Source organism: Rhyacophila brunnea, unplaced genomic scaffold (assembly GCF_057557595.1).
Source record: "Rhyacophila brunnea isolate RB1 unplaced genomic scaffold, BYU_Rbru_1.0 scaffold_20, whole genome shotgun sequence".
Lineage (NCBI taxonomy): Eukaryota > Metazoa > Arthropoda > Insecta > Trichoptera > Rhyacophilidae > Rhyacophila > Rhyacophila brunnea.
Genome location: NW_028232860.1, coordinates 9,460,395 through 9,479,760, shown reverse-complemented (window position 1 = coordinate 9,479,760; position 19,366 = coordinate 9,460,395). Strand labels below are relative to the sequence as shown.

General features: G+C 32.1%; 1 protein-coding gene across 1 annotated transcript in view; it reads left to right on the top strand.

The window, feature by feature from the left end:
• Positions 1-19,366, top strand: part of LOC147071150 (cell adhesion molecule DSCAM-like) — a 524,338-nt gene that overhangs the window by 335,692 nt on the left and 169,280 nt on the right. The window contains exons 4-6 of the mRNA XM_085948380.1: positions 4,737-4,945; positions 6,448-6,558; positions 7,552-7,758. Of these exons, the coding sequence (XP_085804506.1) occupies positions 4,737-4,945; positions 6,448-6,558; positions 7,552-7,758 (527 nt within the window). The remainder of the gene's footprint in view (positions 1-4,736; positions 4,946-6,447; positions 6,559-7,551; positions 7,759-19,366) is intronic.

Genomic DNA, 19,366 nt, shown 5'->3' with positions numbered 1-19,366 from the left:
CAGTACCACATTTCATTTGCTCTACAATCAGTATCAATCGTTGTGTATCTTGGCTGCCTCACAAAAATGTATGTTTTTATTATAAATGTATGTTAGCCACTTGCTTATCGGTCAGATCTCTGAGTTAAAATAAATACCAAAAAACAAGGTCTAGAATTCACGACTTTGGGAAAAGACATGTTACTAGTCAATGTCATCAATCATGGGTGCTTAAAATGAGGTTTTCCGAGCTCCCAAAAGAGAAACATCACAACCATTTTACAGCGTTTTAATTTTCTTGTATTCTTGTTTGTCCGGCGGTCGTTTATCCAGTACAAATCTTGCAATCGATTTTTAACTAGCTAGACGTTTGAAACTTTTAGAATATATCAGAACACGATGCCAAAGTATTCTTTTAATACTTTTAGCCATCTTTAAGTAGAATTGAATTCATTTTCAGTTAATTCTGATTTGTATGAAAAGTTATTTTTGAAGAAATCCGTAATCCAAACCACTATTATTGGTTGCTTAGGGGGTGGTTCTAGCTACAAAATTATTAATATATACATGCATTACTATGGAAATCAAAATGACATTTCAGTATTCTATATTTATTTGTTTGTTTTTTATTTACTTCATATCAAGTACAAGTTTGAGCATATTGAGCATAATAATTCAACAGAAAATTTAAAAACGTTGTATATAAAAAGTTCTTTTAATCTTGTAATTATTTTTATTCATATGCAAGGGATTTTTTTGTCTCAATGGAATTTATACGAAATATTACTTTTCCGATTTCCAATATGCGGAACACGGTTTGAAAAATACTGATATTATAATTTATAAAATTGCATTTACGCAATTGTTGAATGACGTTGAAATACTTTATCAGTAAATTTTAATATAAATTATTAGGTTAATAAAATATGGAATATTAATTTTATTCTCGAAATTATTCATGCTCTTAAATTTCACAAGAGAGACTTTAGACACATAATATGATATTTTATAGAAGCGTGGCAGATATATGATACTCGTAGTATGTTATAATATAATATGTCAGAGTTGAGAGCTGTGAACAAGTTCGACGTATCTTTGACTCCGGGCCATAAATTTTCGCATTAAATGTTTGGTGGCGGTTTCTTGAGACATCGGGGAGTAATCTTCAATAAGCCATGAGTGCACTTGGATTTAAACTAACTGCGCAGTTTGCGTAGGCCATGGGCCGGTAACCATTGATGTCATACAATAAAAGTAGATCTAATTAAGATTTTCCATGCAAGGAGAGGATATCGTCGAGCGCAGGTATATATTGAACTAATATTCGAATCCTGCCGAATGGCTGAAACTCATATATTTTTTTAATCAATATTTTGCATTTGGATACAAAACACGTGGATTTTCTGATGTCCATTATTTGATAAAATAAGTGCTGGTTTGAGTTTGGCACCAACTTAATAAAGCTCAAATCGATATAAATAAAAATGATGTCAAGTTATACATTTTTTTTCCCTAAACAAAACGATGTCATTTTAATTAAAAAAATACAATCATAAGGACTGGGAAGTATTAACAAAATATTTGTTTATTATTCGAGATACCTTTTTTAGAGACCACCTACATTTAAATTATAAAAAAAATCATAAAACAAAATGAATTTATTCAACAAATCTTCATTTAATAATATTTTTTAATTGAAAGTATTTTATGATTTAAAAAATATTCATTATGTAATGTTTTTAGATATGTATTGATTATTTTAAAATGTACATTACTAGCAAAATGCATAATATAGTACCATATTATAACGTACAGAGGCCCATATCAGAAAAATACGAAGCTTGCAATTTGAGACAATTTTTTAATAATTTACAGTGTTTTAATTGAACAATATAATTTGCTATCGTTTGTTTATGAATAATTTCGGTATGTTTCGGTACTACTGCAGCTCGATTTCATATAAATAATAGAAAAGACTTATTTTATAAATAAATATAATTCATTAAATCTATGAATTATTATTCTAAAAGAGTTTCGCTGCATTAAGGAAAACCTAATAAACTGATTCATAATGATAAGCATCGGTAGGCACATACCCTATAAAATATTATGAGATAATAATATATAATAATATGAAATCCTAATGAGATAAATATTTTTAAGATTGTGAGCGGTAAGAGATTCTTCTATTATAGTCTTCATAGTCCCCCCCCCCGACCATGTCCGATCCTGATAGGATCATATGGGCCTCCACAGAGTAGAGGTTTGTATTAACAGATTTTGTTTTTACGAGAAATACATGTCAGCCATTTACTCAACCTGTTAGGTCCATACCCTAACTCACACACAAATTGAAAAACAATATGTGTACTTGCCAGACCCAGGATTTGAACCTGAGACTCACGGCGTTATAGTCCAACGCTTAAGCCGCGCGGCCACCGTTGGTGAAACACTAAATTAACGTTTTTCAAATTGTGTTTTAGTTCAAATTAAGGTTACTTATAGAGTGAATTATTAGCGATTTTTAATACACCTACTTTAATAATGGAGCTGTCGAGTATCATAATAATCAGAAAATATATTACACAATTATATAATTTAAAATGTTCGTGGCCATGAAGTATAATAGTGCCGCAGTTAAGTGATATAAAACATAGTTATATATATATATATATATATATATATATATATTAATAAAGCAAAACTTTGCTTTCGTATAAAACAAACCCCGCAGTAAAATTCTAGTGTTAGTTATTAGTCTGAATTAATAGTATTATGTTAAACGAGTAGCAAGCAAACAATATTTTATAGTAAAAAGTAAAAACACTGCTAAGAAATGTCTTCGAAAGGCAGTCAAGACCCACATCAGACAGTAGATAGACAGATCATAGATGTATTAAAAGTAGAGATAGGCAACGATTTGGCTTCTTCATACAACTCAATGAAACATGCCGACATCAGCCGATAACTCACGAGAAATGGCGACGCGATAAAAAAAAATGCAGAGCATCACGGAGGATTATCTTTGATCTTTATATCGCACCCATATAATATAATGTTAACGTGGAAATTTTGCCGCAAATTGATTACCAACCTGTTTCACCATACTTTTTTACCATACTTGCCGGCTTCACCATACTTTCATATACAATGCCGTCCCTAGGTACAGATAATGAAAAAAAAATGCACAATGACCCATATTCATGACATAGAATTTATTAATATACCTACATAATTGATTGAAGAATAAGTAACAATAATTAAAAGATAAAAAGAACTTTTTATATACAACGTTTTTAAATTTTCTTTAAATTATATAAACTTTACTTGACTAGCCTAAACGATCAAAAAAAATTGTATTTGATAGAAATAATACTAAAATGTCATTTTGACACTCATATTGATTTCCATAGTAACGCACGTATATATTAATAATTTAGTTGTTAGGACCCTAGCAGCCAATAATAGTGGATTGGATTACGGATTTCTTCCGAAATAATATTCATACAAAACAGAATTTATTGAAAATGAATTTAATTCTACTTAAAAATCGCTAAAAGTATTAAAAAAATGCATTAGCATCGTGTTCTGATATATTCTTAAAGTTTTAAATGTCTAGCTGTATATTATTATAGCTGATTTGTACCGGACAAACAACCACCGGACAAATAAGAATACGACCTAATAAAAACGTTGTAATAAAAAATAATATGACTCTGCGGATGGTATAACATATTATTTATTTTGAAATTAATTTTAGTTTGAAAAATGTTTTCAATTTCTGTAAAATGGTAATCCCAAGATTTTATTTGGCTATGCAGAGCGTTAATTTTACTGCGCGATTGTCGACATTTTCCAAGATTTGCAAAATTTACTGAACTGTCAACAGTAAGTACCTACTTTATATACTTTACTGTCTCAAAAAAAATTGATTGCCAGAATATTATTATTTTATTTTATGCGTTTGTTGAACGACTATTTTTATATTCTATATAAGAATTACGAGCACATAATAATATACTGTGAATATAGAAAAATAAATAATAACTACCAAGTTGTAGGTATTCAATATACTCTCTCTATTGTAATATGTTGTACTGAGCAGTAGATTTTGTATAAAAAATGTATGTGCGAATATTCACCATTTTATTGCGTAGACAGATTTCATTTGAGTATGTCAGTACGAGTAATAGTCCATATCCGAAAATTTGTACGTAAAAAGTTCACCGCAGTACACTTATTCGTGCACCTCAGTATGTGAAACATGAGTTCATGTAACATTTAATCAAATGACGAGTTATTCGTTGAACATTTCACCGTGGAGTATATTTGTACGTATGCTACAACATGTGGCAAATTTTATGAGATGTATTTACTATGTTAGGTTAGGTTAGGTTAGGGTTAATCTAATTAGAACAGTACTATTTGCAAACTATCGCCGCATTTTGTAAGATACGTTCAAATGTATTCCACGGTGAAATGTTCAACGAAGAACTAGCCATTTGATAAAATGTTATACGAACTCATATTTCACGTACTGCGGCGCACGAATAAGTATCCCTCGATGAACTGCATACGTACAACTTACATGTAACCCGAATATTCACCATGTTATTGCGTAAATAAATTTCATTTGATTATGTCAGTAATGGTCCTGTGTCTTTTAATGCAACGTTTAAAAAAATAACTGTAAATTATTTTTGTTAATAATTAATGTGTTCACATATTAATTACATATTCAATTTCTTTGTTGACAGTTTGGACTTCCGAAACGGCCCCCTAGTCCATTGGGCGATGACTGACGATCTTGGAAGTCGGACGCACTTCGTCCTTGAAGAGTCCCGACCGGAAAGTGCTCACCTGGCTGTTAAAGGCGTCAGCCTGATGGACGAAGGAGTCTTCAGATGTAGAGTGGATTTTATGGATTCACCAACTAGGAACCAGAAAGTGAATCTGTCAATACTCGGTAAGACAAACTGTTTAATTATATCTTTAAATCCATGTCCGACCTTAAGAAGATCTACCTACAGGATGGAGGTTATATTAACAGATTTTTGTTTTTACGAGAAATGTATGTTAGCCAATTACTCAACCTAATAGGTTCACACTCTTGGCCCAAACACACATTGAAAAAAAAATGTTTTTTTGTTGCCAGACCTTGGATTCGAACTCGGGACCCACAAGAGTATAGGCAGTTATCTTTGGTTTACTAAAAACCTTTAAATTTTAAAGGATTTAAGTTTTGTACTGTTTTTGCGACCCGAAAAATCGACTCAAATGGAATACTCAGTACAAAATTTAAATCTGTTAGAATTTAAAGTCAAATTCCATCAAGTACCTTTGGTCGATAATATTAATAGCTTTAGTTAAAAATGAGCTTCATGACGTTATTTACGTAAAATTCAAAACCCAAGGATTATGTATTACAAAATGTTCCTCGACGGTAATTTTGAAATAGTATTGCTTCCATTACGGTAACATATTTTCGAATTTGATACCGGCTACTAAACTGGCCACCCAATCATTATCATCATCATCAGCCGGGATCTACCCACTGCTGAGTGAAGGCCTCTTTAGCTTCCTCTACTCTTCTCGGTTCTTAGTTAGTGCTGCTATTTACATCCATTAAACATTTTTTTAATTCGCTACAATCCTTTGTAAGTAGACCTGGAGTGCCTCACGAAGTTTCTTAACTGATTTTTGATTTTATACATGGATGTTATTCACTTGTTTAACCTATTAGGTCCATACTTAAGATTCAAACACACCTTGAAAAACAATATTTAAAATTTTTCCAGACCCGAAATTCGAACCTGAGACCCACAACATTATTAAGCTTGACGCATAACTGCTCGGCCATTGTGGGTGTGTTTAGGGCATCCTTGTGGCTATTTGTGTCCCTTGGGTACCACTATAGTCGTACATGACAGCATTAATAATTGTCCAGCGGTTGTCTACCCGCCAAGTGACATATCTCGTCCATTTTATCTTCTTAACGACATCTATTAATTACCTACATCGCGTACTCTTATGTGCTTCATTGTTAATTCATTTATTTTGTGGTCCTTCCGCGTTATGCCCAACATGCGTTTTTCTATGCCACGTTGCAGTACTTGCAATTTTTTGATTTCTATTACATTATGAGGCCATATTTCAAACGCACAAGTGAGCGTTTGTTACACACATTGATTGAACACTTAACGCTTAATACACAGTGGGAGGTTACTTTTGAAGATACTATTCAGGCACTATTTTAATTATTCACCCACGCCGAGGTCACTGTTGTAGGAGTCGTCTGTATGGTCATCGAGTGAATACTTATTCTTTATCTTTTTATTTGTGTTGATTATAATATTGGTAAGATGTTAACTTATTAACGTATGCGTTTTGACTGTGCCGAGATCCGCAGTGAGCTCATGAGTCGATAACGCGAAATAATTATTATATATTTTATTTTATTTTTTCCAGTGTCGCCAAATGAGCCAAGAATTTTCGATGGACAAGGAAGAGAGATCGCGGGCGTTGCTGGACCATTCAGAGAAGAGTACGATCTCTACTTATCGTGTCAAGTTACTGGAGGTATGTATACTAATATATCCTTTTTATTACACGATAATTATTCTCAAATATTTTTAAAATAGAAAAGATAAACCAGACAGTATCTTTTAGGGATAAGATCGGGCATAATTCTCAAATCATCAGATATTCGGGATTATTATCCCATCCTAATTATTCCGTTCTCAAGAATACGGAATTGGTCAGAACGGATTATGAAATTGTGCTAGATTTTTTTGCAGTGTTGAATGAATATAGTTTTTTGGTTGTGAAAAAAAAACATTATAATATACTTATTTATGTATTCATTTGTTGATTGTTTATGTTATGATATAGCAGATAAAGATAGTATTTAATTTATTATTGTAAGGTTAGCATTAAAATTAAGTTTATAACGTTTTCTTTATGCATAGTTTTGATGTCTGTATTTATGTTAATTTAAAAAAATATAGATAAAAAAATAAAATGTGTAAAACTTGAAATTCTTTTAATTTGTATCAAATCGAGTTTTAATATTATGCCTATATGTACCTACTGGAAATAGATTCGATATAAACAAAATGGATTTCAATTTAAGTATTTGCATTTAAAACATATTTAACCATAACATAAGACGAAAAGTATGTTGTGTATCTTTGACATCAAATACAAAACAAATATTTTTCTTGTACTCTTAGATTCATATTGACTTTAAAATTAATGTAAATTGTCTCAAATCGCAATCGTCGTATTTTTCCGCTTGGTGTCTCTCGTTGGCGGAGCATTTTCATTAAGATGAGCCTTTAGTTATTATGACAAAAATAAGTACCTCATTTATACGATATTTATAATAAAAAATAATGATATTTCAAAAATAACGAAAAACAGTCCACGTGTAAGAGTTTTTGAATACTTATATTAGGAGTTATAGTGTATTGTTTAATTTTTACATATTGTAGATTTATTGAGACCTTAGTCATTTTATGTAAGGAATATATTCTTCATTTACAATATTTGTTAAACTTGTATAAAATATAGGTCGCCCGCCTCCGGAAGTAACCTGGTGGCACAACACCTCAATGCTGGAGAGCATTGACGACACGACCAGCCCAACAGGTACTGTAACCAGCCAACTCTTCATTGGAACTGTCACCAGGAAGCTGTATGCGGCCAGGCTCCAATGCAGAGCCAAGGTGTCAGACCAGTTGCCGCCTGTGGCGAAGGAGGTCCAGTTACAAGTTTATTGTAAGTACTGTTTTTTTGTATAGGTACCTACTAGAAAAATATACCGTTTTTTAAAAGTTTACTATATGTTTAGCTTCATTCTGTAGAGGCTGTGCTTAAAAGCAAAATGGTGATTAAAAAAATCTAATAATAATAGTCGATCACTTAGCAAATTTATATCAGAATCACGAGGACAATTAAATTATCAGGTTCAAAAGAAGTATTTTTGTCTACATAGTAAAATTTTGGATAGCAGTACATTTCACAACTTTAGTTTAATTGTCGATAGCTATTTTGGTTGTAACACCGTTATCTAAACTAGTATTTATATGGTTTTACAACCGTAATGTTGACTAATAAATGTGTAATTAAATATCATTGATAGTATAATATCATTAATTGAAATTCTACCAAGTAAACGGTATTTTCACTAATTTTATTATAAGATTTTTTTTTATTTTTTTACCACGGATAATCGTTGGTCCAATGAAAACGACCCAGATAAATCGAGAGTCAACTGAGATTAGAATACAAAATAAATTATACATAATAATATATATTAAATGTATAATACGTCATTTAGTAATAATTAAACTAGGTAATACCTACCTACTTTGATTTAAAATACAAAAGCCGATCGCCAATAGTAGCTCAATTTAGAAAGCGCTTCAGTGAATATTAAAAGCCATAAGTTATAATTTGTCACAATTGAGTATAAATCCTTTAGCATGGTAGACTATGTGCATGGGCGCGATACCCGAGAGATGCAGGTTAAATTCCTGCGGGGTTTTTCAAAAAGATTTTTTATATTGGTTATAATATACTTTCTCAGAAGTGTTTTCAGAATTATGTATGTTCAAATATATCCGAGCTTATCTACTCTTTCTCATATTATGTTTTTTTAAATAAGGGCCCTATGTAACGGGTTGTACGGGCCCTATGTAACCCTATGTAAACAGCTGATGGAGTTTATAAAATAAAAATTATATTATGTAATGAACTATTTCTTTTATTCAAACGAATAATTCACAAGATTTAAAAATATATCATTCTGATTATTGAACATTATATAATTTAGAAAAACGCTAACTGATAGAGTATATCACAACCAATAGAAAAAACTTTTTTGAAAAAAGTAAGCCAACCGGCGGCTGAGTGGTAGGTATTTAATAACCAATAGCTAAAATATTTGTCGTTATTAGTATGTCTTACCGTAGCATAATGGTTGAATGCGACGTGTTTGGGGCGTTTACCCGTTGTAGATATCGGGTTCGATTCCCGACCGGTTGGCTTACTTTTTTCAAAAAAGTTTTTTCTATTGGTTGTGATATACTCTCTCAGTTAGCGTTTTTCTAAATTATATAATGTTATATTATGTACCCATATCAATAAGAATGAACTTATTTGGATAGTAAGATATTATACTATGCGGTTGAAAATGTGTAGATTGGGTACAGCACCCACACAAGTGAAGTTGGTAGCAAGTTGGTAATGCGGTCTGTAAAATTATTGGCAAGGTGTGTTTGCCGAGCTTATTTGCGCTTGTAACTCAAAGGTGAGTAATGAGCTAAGCATCAAAACCTACCCCCGAACAAGTGCTTACAATAAGGGATGTGAAATCACAGTATTATAAAAGCTTCATCATACAATAACTCTTTCATAATATTGCAGGTTTGGAAACTAAATTAGAAAAATTGACTCAATTAATTGTTTTTTTTTTTTAAATTGTGATTGCATCTTAACAAAAATAATTATTTATTCTTCTAGTTATAAATGAGAAATATATAAAATCGTAATAAAAATATTAGTTAAAGATATATTAATTTGAAACAAATAATACAGATAACTAAATAAAATGAACATGAATTCTTGATATTGAATATTGAATAATTCATTCAAAAGTTTGATATATTATTCCTGAAATAACGGGATTGATAATATTTATGTCCGAGATTGCAATAAAAGAAAAAGATAAATGATTTATCTATTTTACAAATAATTTTTCAAAGTCAGTAATCTCCATATTCCGCCATTTTAATATTTTTGCATAAAACCGTCAATAATAATATAGGTATAACATATTTTTATGTTTGAAAATTAGTAAATAACTAGAAAAAGCGTAATAAAATCTCTTTAACGTTATTACATTTAATAAAAATCATGTTTAAAGTTAGGTTAGTCTTAAAATATAAAAAAATAGAAGCTGATGAATATAGCCAACTTTTCAATTCACCCCCGTTTAATACTATTTTACTATGCATGGAGTAGGGTTTGGTAGTTTCAAGGTACCAACTTGGAAATTAGGAAAAATATCAAAATAATTACTATAGATTTTACTGACTTTGAAACCAATAGCCTCATTAAATGTTATTCTTTTGCTAAAGTATCAAATATGCGTATGTTTAATTTTACATAATACTGACTTCTTTGTTTTGTTTTTTACCGTTAGATAGTTGATATATGTGGCATACATATTGTTATTCATTTCGTATACCCACATATGTACACCCACGATGGGCGCCGGGCTTAAACGTCGGCCAATAACGTCGCAGGGTCTGTAGTCATGGGTCTGACAAGTACACATATTGTGTTTCAATTTGTGTATGAGTCATAGTATGGACCTAATAGGTTGAGCAAGTGGCTGACATCCATTTCTCGTAAGAACAAAATCTGTTAATAAAAACCTCCAATCTGTGGAGGCCCATATGATCCTATTAGGATCGGACATGGTCGAGATGCCGAGTATGATACATTTAGCATACATGTTTTACATTTCGTATATAGATCCTACATAATACATAATATTATTAAGAAAGTAAAGCCAACTAAAAACAATGGAAATTCGCACTCTTTCTGATACATTATTGCGATAAAATGGGAGGATTTTAAAGCCCTTTGTGTCAGCCCTGCTTGAGAAGTGCCCATCCGTGTTGAGACGTGAATCAGTCAAAAGTGAGTCAGGGTTTTTGGTCAGCTGCGAGCTTCCGACCGACCGGACAACCCCATAGTTTGACCAGGAGGTGGACAAAGACAAACAGAATGCACCGGAAAATGCGCACTGTGCGACCGCTCCGGTGAGCAAGTTTGCATTTACTTTGCCGGGAAATTGCGGGCTTTCGAAAGTTTACTATTGGGACGGCCATCGCACTGTGGGTGCACTATGCGAAAATCTGAGCATCAGACGATTTTCACTGTGTTTGTATCGGGCTTGAGGACAGGTGTTGGATCTTAGGACTAGAGGTTGTATTTGGAATATGAGTGTTCCACAAGCATAGTGAACCAAGTTCATTCTGGTTATTTTTGGGTAAGCTAGGTTCAAACATAATATTTGAGTATTTCTAAATGTATAATGGTGTAATTGCAATTCTGAAGTGTTATTAAAGTTATCGTGTAAGGGAAATCATACCATTACAGAATAAGAAATACTCAAAAATTATGTTTGAACCTAGGGGCGGCAGGTTATATGAAAGTATGGCGAATCAGGCTAGTATGGCGAAAAAGTATGGTGGGGCGGGCTGGTAATCAATTTGTGGCAAAATATGAACGTTAACATTATATTATATGGGTACGTTATAATGAACAAAGTAAATCCTCTGTGATGCCCTGAATTTTTTTTTATCGCGTCGCTATTTTTCGTCAGTTATCGGCTATTGTTGGCCTGCTTCATTCAGCTGTATGAGAAAGCCGATTCTTTGCCCCTCTTTTAATTTAATACCTTTAGGTTTGAACCTAGCTTACTCAAAAATAGCCAGAATGGACTTGGTTCACTATGCTTGTGAACCACTAATATAATGTCCGTATGATATCTAATGAATAGTACAATATATCGTGAGGCATAGTGGCAGATGTTGATTTACATTACACAGAGTGGTGGTTATAGATCTTTTTAAATGTTGGCATCTGATATTAAGAACTAGTATTTTTTTTAAATTAACGTAAGTTCTCTGCATCTGCAGCTTTCGAACAAATACATTCAAACATTAATGAGCGGACATGCTCAGCGTATATCAAAATGGAGCTTTTATTGCATTTTCAAAGCATGATCCTGGACTTTCCTTAAACGTTGTAGATAATCAATTTATATAATTTTGAAGCCTTATTACCCTTTATATTTATTTTAAACATTTGACGACTTCATAAAGTATTTTTATTACATAAAACAGTATTCTTTTAAACCTCTCGCTTTAATGTTTTAGAATATAGTCATATTTCAGTACACGGATGTGCGGTGGTGTTAAGATTTTTTACATTTATTAATTTTTAAACGCATTTACAAAACCATTAGTATAATTTATGTCGACATTATTATAGTGAAATATTTACGATAAAAAATTTTATTGATAATATCTGTGTTCCCAAATTTGACAAGAATTAGGCATTTTATTATTTAAAAAATGGGCAAAAGCTCCATTTTGACTGACGCTGAGCATGTCCCCCCTTAGCATTGCAAATTCGTATGTTGGTAAAATTACCGGCGCTGAGCGTTGATTGTATAGGAGAGCCGAAAGTCGTGCCCAATTGATATGGGATTAAAAAAATAATACGGATAGCTGAATAAAATAGGATTAGTTTTTTAATTGTCTCTATAATATGAATCTTAGCCGCCTTAAAAATAGGTTTCCTAACAGAGTTTCAAAGATCTTAGGGGGAATTAAAATGTTTAAAAATCAGGTAATCAAAATTAAAAAAAAATACAGTTTCACTAAAAAATTAAATAAATTATTATTTTGCATTGAGCGTATTTTACAACGTTTTTCTTAGGTCGTATTCTTATTTGTCCGGTGGCTGTTTGTCCGGTACAAATCTTGCAATCGATTTTTAACTAACTTGCCGACTAGCTAGACATTTGAAACCTTTAGAATATACCAGAACACGATGCCAATGCATTTTTTGAAATACTTTTAGCCATCTTTAAGTAGAATTGAATTCATTTTGAGTTGATTCTGTTTTGTATGAAAAGTTATTTCGATACCATTATTGGTTGCTAGGGGGTCCTAGCAACTCAATTATTAAATAATATATACGTGCGTTACTATGGAAATCAATATGAAATGACATTTCATTATTCAGTATTTCTATCAAATACAATTTTTTTTATCGTTTAAGCTAGTCACGTCAAGTTTATATGATTCAACAGAAAATTTAAAAACGTTGTATATAAAAAGTTCTTTTTATCTTGTAATTATTTGTTTTCATTTCGTTTCATTCAATAGTTTTATAACATTTTAACTCGCCCTGTCAAACATATTGAATGTCAGATACGAGGTGTCAGGGTTAGACCATCGATTTGGTTTTAAGAGAAACGGATGCCGCTTATTCAACTAAGGTAGATCCACCGAATGAGTGTACTCCTTTAAATTTCGGATATATTTCGTTTGCTCTTTTGAGTCATTCTTAAAGGGGGATGTTGTACTACATGGGTCATTTAAAGACAATAAAAATTATTTATAACTGTACATTTTAAAGTCTTTGAATATATTGAATTCGTATGTAGGAATAATATCGAAGCTCAACTCGAAGAAAATACTTGTACTAATGATGTTGAGTTGAGCCCATTTTTTTCTTGAGACAATGATGTATTTTAAACTAAATACATATTAAAATGAAAATATATATAAAAAAATATCTCTTTATGCCGCCTATTGATAAAAGAAATGAATATAATAGAGCCAATACATTAATTTTGAATACAAAAATGTATTTTATATAAATATAGTTACTAGGTACTGTAAAGCGTCGAAAATTCAATTTTTAATATTGCCAAGTGAAAAGGTTCATGCTTAAAAATCCCGTATTTTTTTCATTTGTCCAAAAATAAAGAGTAATTATTCATCGTCAATTAAACCCAAACAAAACACATTTCATTCGCCCCATTCCACTTGCTTTAATGGCAAGAAGGCAGCATTTCCGGTTGGAAAAATGTGACAGAAAATCCGAGCAAAAAAAACCCACAATTTTCATTACCAATTTCCAGGAAACTGACAACCGAGAACATTCTATAACTCAGGTATATAGGTATGTAATTAATTATACAATTATTTTCAATTTATGTAAATAATTAAGTGTGTTGTAAATTCGCCATTATCATCAAATACAAATCGATGTGCCTATCCACCTACTAGCTAAGTTGTAAAATATTAACCTTCAAATGCATGGTTATTTATAGTTATAATAAAAAAATATTCATTTGTATGTAATATACATGTGATACAGGAAACATAATTTAAATAACATTTAATATAGTGTGTTTCATGGTCCCTACAAGGGGGGACTGACAGGGCTCTAGACTGGGGTCAGGTCTCTGGGGGAGCTTGGCGTGACGGGTCGACCTGATAAGTGCGATAAATACACATCACAAATTGGCTCTAATGGGAAAAAAATCTATGAAGTTGTGTGATGCGATTTTTGATTATTATTTGTGGATATTCGACAACTCCATAATTGAAGTGGACTTATTCGACAATACAAAAAAATCACTTAATAATTACAAGATAAAAAGAACTTTTTATATACAACGTTTTTAAATTTTCTGTTGAATATCAATATGCTCAAACTTGTACTTGATATGAAGTAAATAAAAAACAAATAAACAAACAAACAAACACATATAGAATACTGAAATGTCATTTTGACAGTTCATTTTGATTTCCATAGTAACGCACGTATATATTAATAATTTAGTTGCTAGAACCACCTCCTTAGCAACCAATAATAGTATTTTACTTTTTACGGATTTTGAAATAACTTTACATACAAAACAGAAGTAACTGAAAATGAATTCAATTCTGCTTAAAGATGGCTAAAAGTATTAGAAGGATGCATTGGCATCGTGTTCTGAAATATTCTAAAAGTTTCAAATGTCCAGCTAGTTGGGAAGTTAGTTAAAAATCGATTGCAAGATTTTTACCTGATAAACAACCACTGGACAAATAAGAATACGACCTTATAAAAACGTTGTAATAAAATACTTGAACACCTTTAATTTTACATGAAATAGCATTTAGAAAACTATTCTGTAAAGCATCCCACTGCCTTTAACCCTAGCGATGGGTAGGTGGGTCCGCTTCAAGATGTAAGGGGCCATGGTGTGTCTATACAGTCATATTTGAATAAAAGCAGTTTATATTTACCACCATGCATTAGGGACTTAAAATGTAATACGTTAAAACTTTACTTACTTACTACAAAAACAAATATTTTTAATTTTTAATAGTGCAGGTAGGTACGTAGATTTATTTTTATTATAAAAAAGAATTTCGCACCGTTGTACCTGTTCTGGATGTCTGAGCATTTAGGTCAATATTAATAATTATCATCTTGCATATTATATTTTACTGAAAATACATCAGGTTTCCATTTTTAGTCGTTTTGAAAAATGTTTGATTTCAAAGTAACTGATTGAATCCTTCCACGCTTAATATTTTGTGATCATGTTTGTTATTAACATTGGGTTTTCTAAGTTTTCTCTAACGAATTGAAAAGATTTTTGACTTTGTTTTAAAGTTTTTAAATATTAATTTTAAAAAAATAAGTGTAACTTGAAATCCTTGTGATTGATAATAATTATAAAGTATTGATCACAATACGAATAATTGAAAGTAATTGTTTGATAAGAAACTATAAGAAATTTAACATTTTTAAGAAGAATAAATTGTAACAGTGGTTCTTGAATTTGAGCAACACACTTCCGGCTTCCGTTTTTTTGTATTATGATAACAACTTTCAACTCAATTAAACGCGGAGCAAGCCTGGATCCTGGAGTTAATAAAGAACGTCTAATGGAGGCACTCCGCTATCTCTGACTAATCAGGAAACTTCGGCGAAAGGGATGAATCCACCCCTTCCCTCCACTTCTTTGCTTTCTCACCCCGTGGTGCTGTCCCAGATTGGACTGCCGAGAAAGTCAACTTTTTATTGTATTTAAAAACTAACGCGGAGGTGTGCTGCAATGCGTTTCGCTGAAAAGGTAATTAATTTAAACGCCACTTTGTGTACTTATATATAAATATCGTATTATACAATATATATATATATAAGCATATAATTCATGGTAGACGTGTAACACAGTGATTTCGCTATAAGGTAATGCGAAAAAATATAGGTACATATTTTGTTCGGTTTTGCGACAAAGAGCAGCGTAATCTCAGCGTAAATCATAAATTATATTTATTTACTATCCTTTACTCTACAAATTCTGCGTAGGTAGATATCATTTAGATTAAAAAGATAAGATGAACCTTTTATATATTATAATATATATATATAAATATAATCGTCATGTAGAAAAGCACCAGTGGCGAGTTTGGAGGCTCGGGGTACAGATTAGTGGTGAGTTGGAAATACTGTCACCAGTTTGTGTAGTCAAGTTTCGGATGAAACTACCCAAACTCAGTATGTGTGGCCCAATAAACTTATTCCAAAAAACTTGTGATGATATCATCGTGAGTTGCTGTTCTGTGAACTATTGACATTAAATGCGCGCGAACGAGATAGCACTTGAATATAGGTATATTTTAATTTATTAGTCTATTGCGTTCGAATGTATGAATAATAGGTCATAAATTTTCTGTCGCAGCACAGTGGTGAGATGACGCACAGGCCTAGGCTTGTTATATAACCGCTCAAAACATGTTAAAATTTAAAAAAATCACTCAATCAAATCAAAATCACAACTTTTTTTTATATACAACGTTTTTAAATTCTGTTGGACCATAACCACTAAACGATCAAAAAAAAATTGTACTTGACATGTCATACTGATTTCCATAGTAACGCACGTATATATTAATAATTTTGTTGCTAGAACCCCAGACCCCTAGCAACCAATAATGGTGTCGAAATAACTTTTCATACAAAACAGAATTAACTGAAAATGAATTCAATTCTACTTGAAAACGGCTAAAAGTATTAAAAAATGCATTGGGATCGTGTTCTGATATATTCTAAAAGTTTTAAATGTCTAGCTATTTGGGAAGTTAGTTAAAAATCGATTGCAAGATTTGTACTGGACAAAGAACCACCGGACAAATAAGAATACGAGCTAAGAAAACGTTGTAAAAATGAATAGTATCTTTACTATATTGTGACAACGCCAATCAAACTAAAATAGATAATATACGCCAGTTTATTAGTGTTTAATATCAAAAGTTTGATTGTGTTATTCTAACTTTTCATAATAGCGTCTGTACACGTGCATGGATTCACTCGCACCAATAGTGAATAAATTAAACAATCGCGATAACTGTTTACACGCAAAAGTGCTGACTATTTCGCCAATCTCATTCTTCAAGTGTTAGGCCCGTTTCAGAAGGGACACCGGTGTCGCGCTCGTATATAATAGGAGGCATTTGTATTCGAATAAAAGGGCCTTTGTATTATGTTTATGAACGCTCCAGAGCTAATGAGTCAACGCGTATCCGGTACACTTTTCCGTCGGCCGCTACATTCTCAAGCCGCCGATACACTTGTTTTTATTACCGCAGCCAGTTTTATGTTCTAATTTATAACGCGAAATTATGCGTTGACTCATTAGCTCTGGGGCGTTCATAAACATAATACAAAAGCCCGTTTATTCGAATACAAAGACCTTCTATATTATATCGAGCGCGACACCGGTGTCCCATCTGAAACGGGCCTAAGCGAGACGCGTTGTTCTCATTGTACGGTGCCATTGAACAGGCTGTGAAAATGGCTAAGCATCAAAATGCACTACGAGGTGTAATTCGTATCTTTGCCGGCATGTTTACCACTATCGTTTTACTACGCATGCGCATACGTCATGTAAGTTGAAGTTTTCGGGTGACAATTCAGAAATCGTCAAACTTTTTTGATCCATGCATGCAGTTTTGCAACATGCACAATAATACATTTTTAATTGCATTTTGTCTTTATTGTCGCGACAATACGTACTGCTGCCAGCAAATCCATGCACGTGTAAACGGGCTATTACTAAATACCCTTTAACATTCACAATTATAAACATTCAAGGAAAATTGATTGGCACGAGCACTTGAGCTGATACGAAAAACATTACCCAGTTACGTCAAAAATAATCAAAGAAAATTGCATTCAATACTGCCAATCTTGAAAATAATGATTATACTATTAATTGTTACCCATTTTAGCATACTAAAAACGTTCAGGTATCTCTATCAAACGCTCTTTCTATTATAATAATAGTTCAATCTCCTTAAATATTAACAACAAAATACTTAGTTATAGTTAACCTAAAGATATAAAAATAAAATTATAAAATATATTTTTCTTACTCAGTTTAAACAGCGCTGCTAAAACTTGCGTTACATAATTCCCGTCGCTTTGCTTGTAATTAATGTTTTTTGTCTCGAGAAAAAGTTGCTTTTTTTGTTTGATTAGGGGAAATTCGTAGACGGACGAGCCGAGGAAAGGGGTGGGGTGGGTATGGGGTAGATTTCAGGTTGGCTCACTTCAAGGGATGAAATTTACGCTCCGATGATTTATGATAAGTCACCTTTTGCTAAAAATTCTACTCCAAACTATATTTTTATGAAAATAAATGATACACGAATTAATTTGATGAAGATTTTCCTAAGTGATAAAAAACGAGAAAAAACTTAATTTTATTTCAAGAAAAATATTATTTCACTTTATTTTTAATACAGCATTTCACTGTTATTAAACTAAATTTTATGGGTAAGTAAGTTTATGCACCCACGGCATCGTAGTTGGTAAAGCGCCCATCCTTGAAGCCGTGAGTGCAGATTCGAACCCACGTCTGGACAAAAGGACAATTTTCAATTCGTATTTGGTGGACAGAACATGTGGCACCCCTACTTGTAGACTATGAGAAGTCAAAAAATAGCATTTGAAGATAATTTATTTGATTCAAAGAATAATTATAATATAATATATATTATTATGTATACAGATAGTATGGTTTTGATGTTTTGATTTGGTTACTTACTTTCGTACTGTTATTTGTAATTTATATGGGTTACGATAATTAAATAATAAACTTATTTTGAAACACTTATATAAGATGGTTCTATCTTAATTATACATTATATTACTTTTAACACACCAGCAGGTTATAATTTCCAATTACATTAATGCAGTAGTAGAAGTGAGATAATCACAGTTAGCGTCTTGGACTGTGCAATATGACTTCTTTTACTAACAAATTTTATCATTAGCATTGGTTAGTTTTTTTTACTCCCATATATGAGCAGCACATAGAGGTATTAAATTAAAAGAGGGGCAAGGAATCGGCTTTCTCATACAGCTGGATGAAGCAGGCCAACAATAGCCGATAAATTCAGATTCAGAAATTCAAATAAAATTCAGGGCATCACAGAGGATTTACTTTGGTCATTATAATGTACCCATATAATATAATGTTAATATTCAAATTTTGCCACAAATTGATTACCAGCCCGCCCCACCATACTTTTTCGCCATACTAGCCGGCTTCACCACACTTTCAAATAACCTGCCGCCCCTAGGGGCAGCACTTCTAGTCCAGTGCGTAATCCGCTGGCCTTTTATTCGTCCGGTCCGAGTTTGTATCTCAGTGAGTTCACAATATAATATTATGTAGGTATGCTATTTTCTCAAAGCTTGGGTAGGTGTCTATGATTGTTTCTCTTCTATT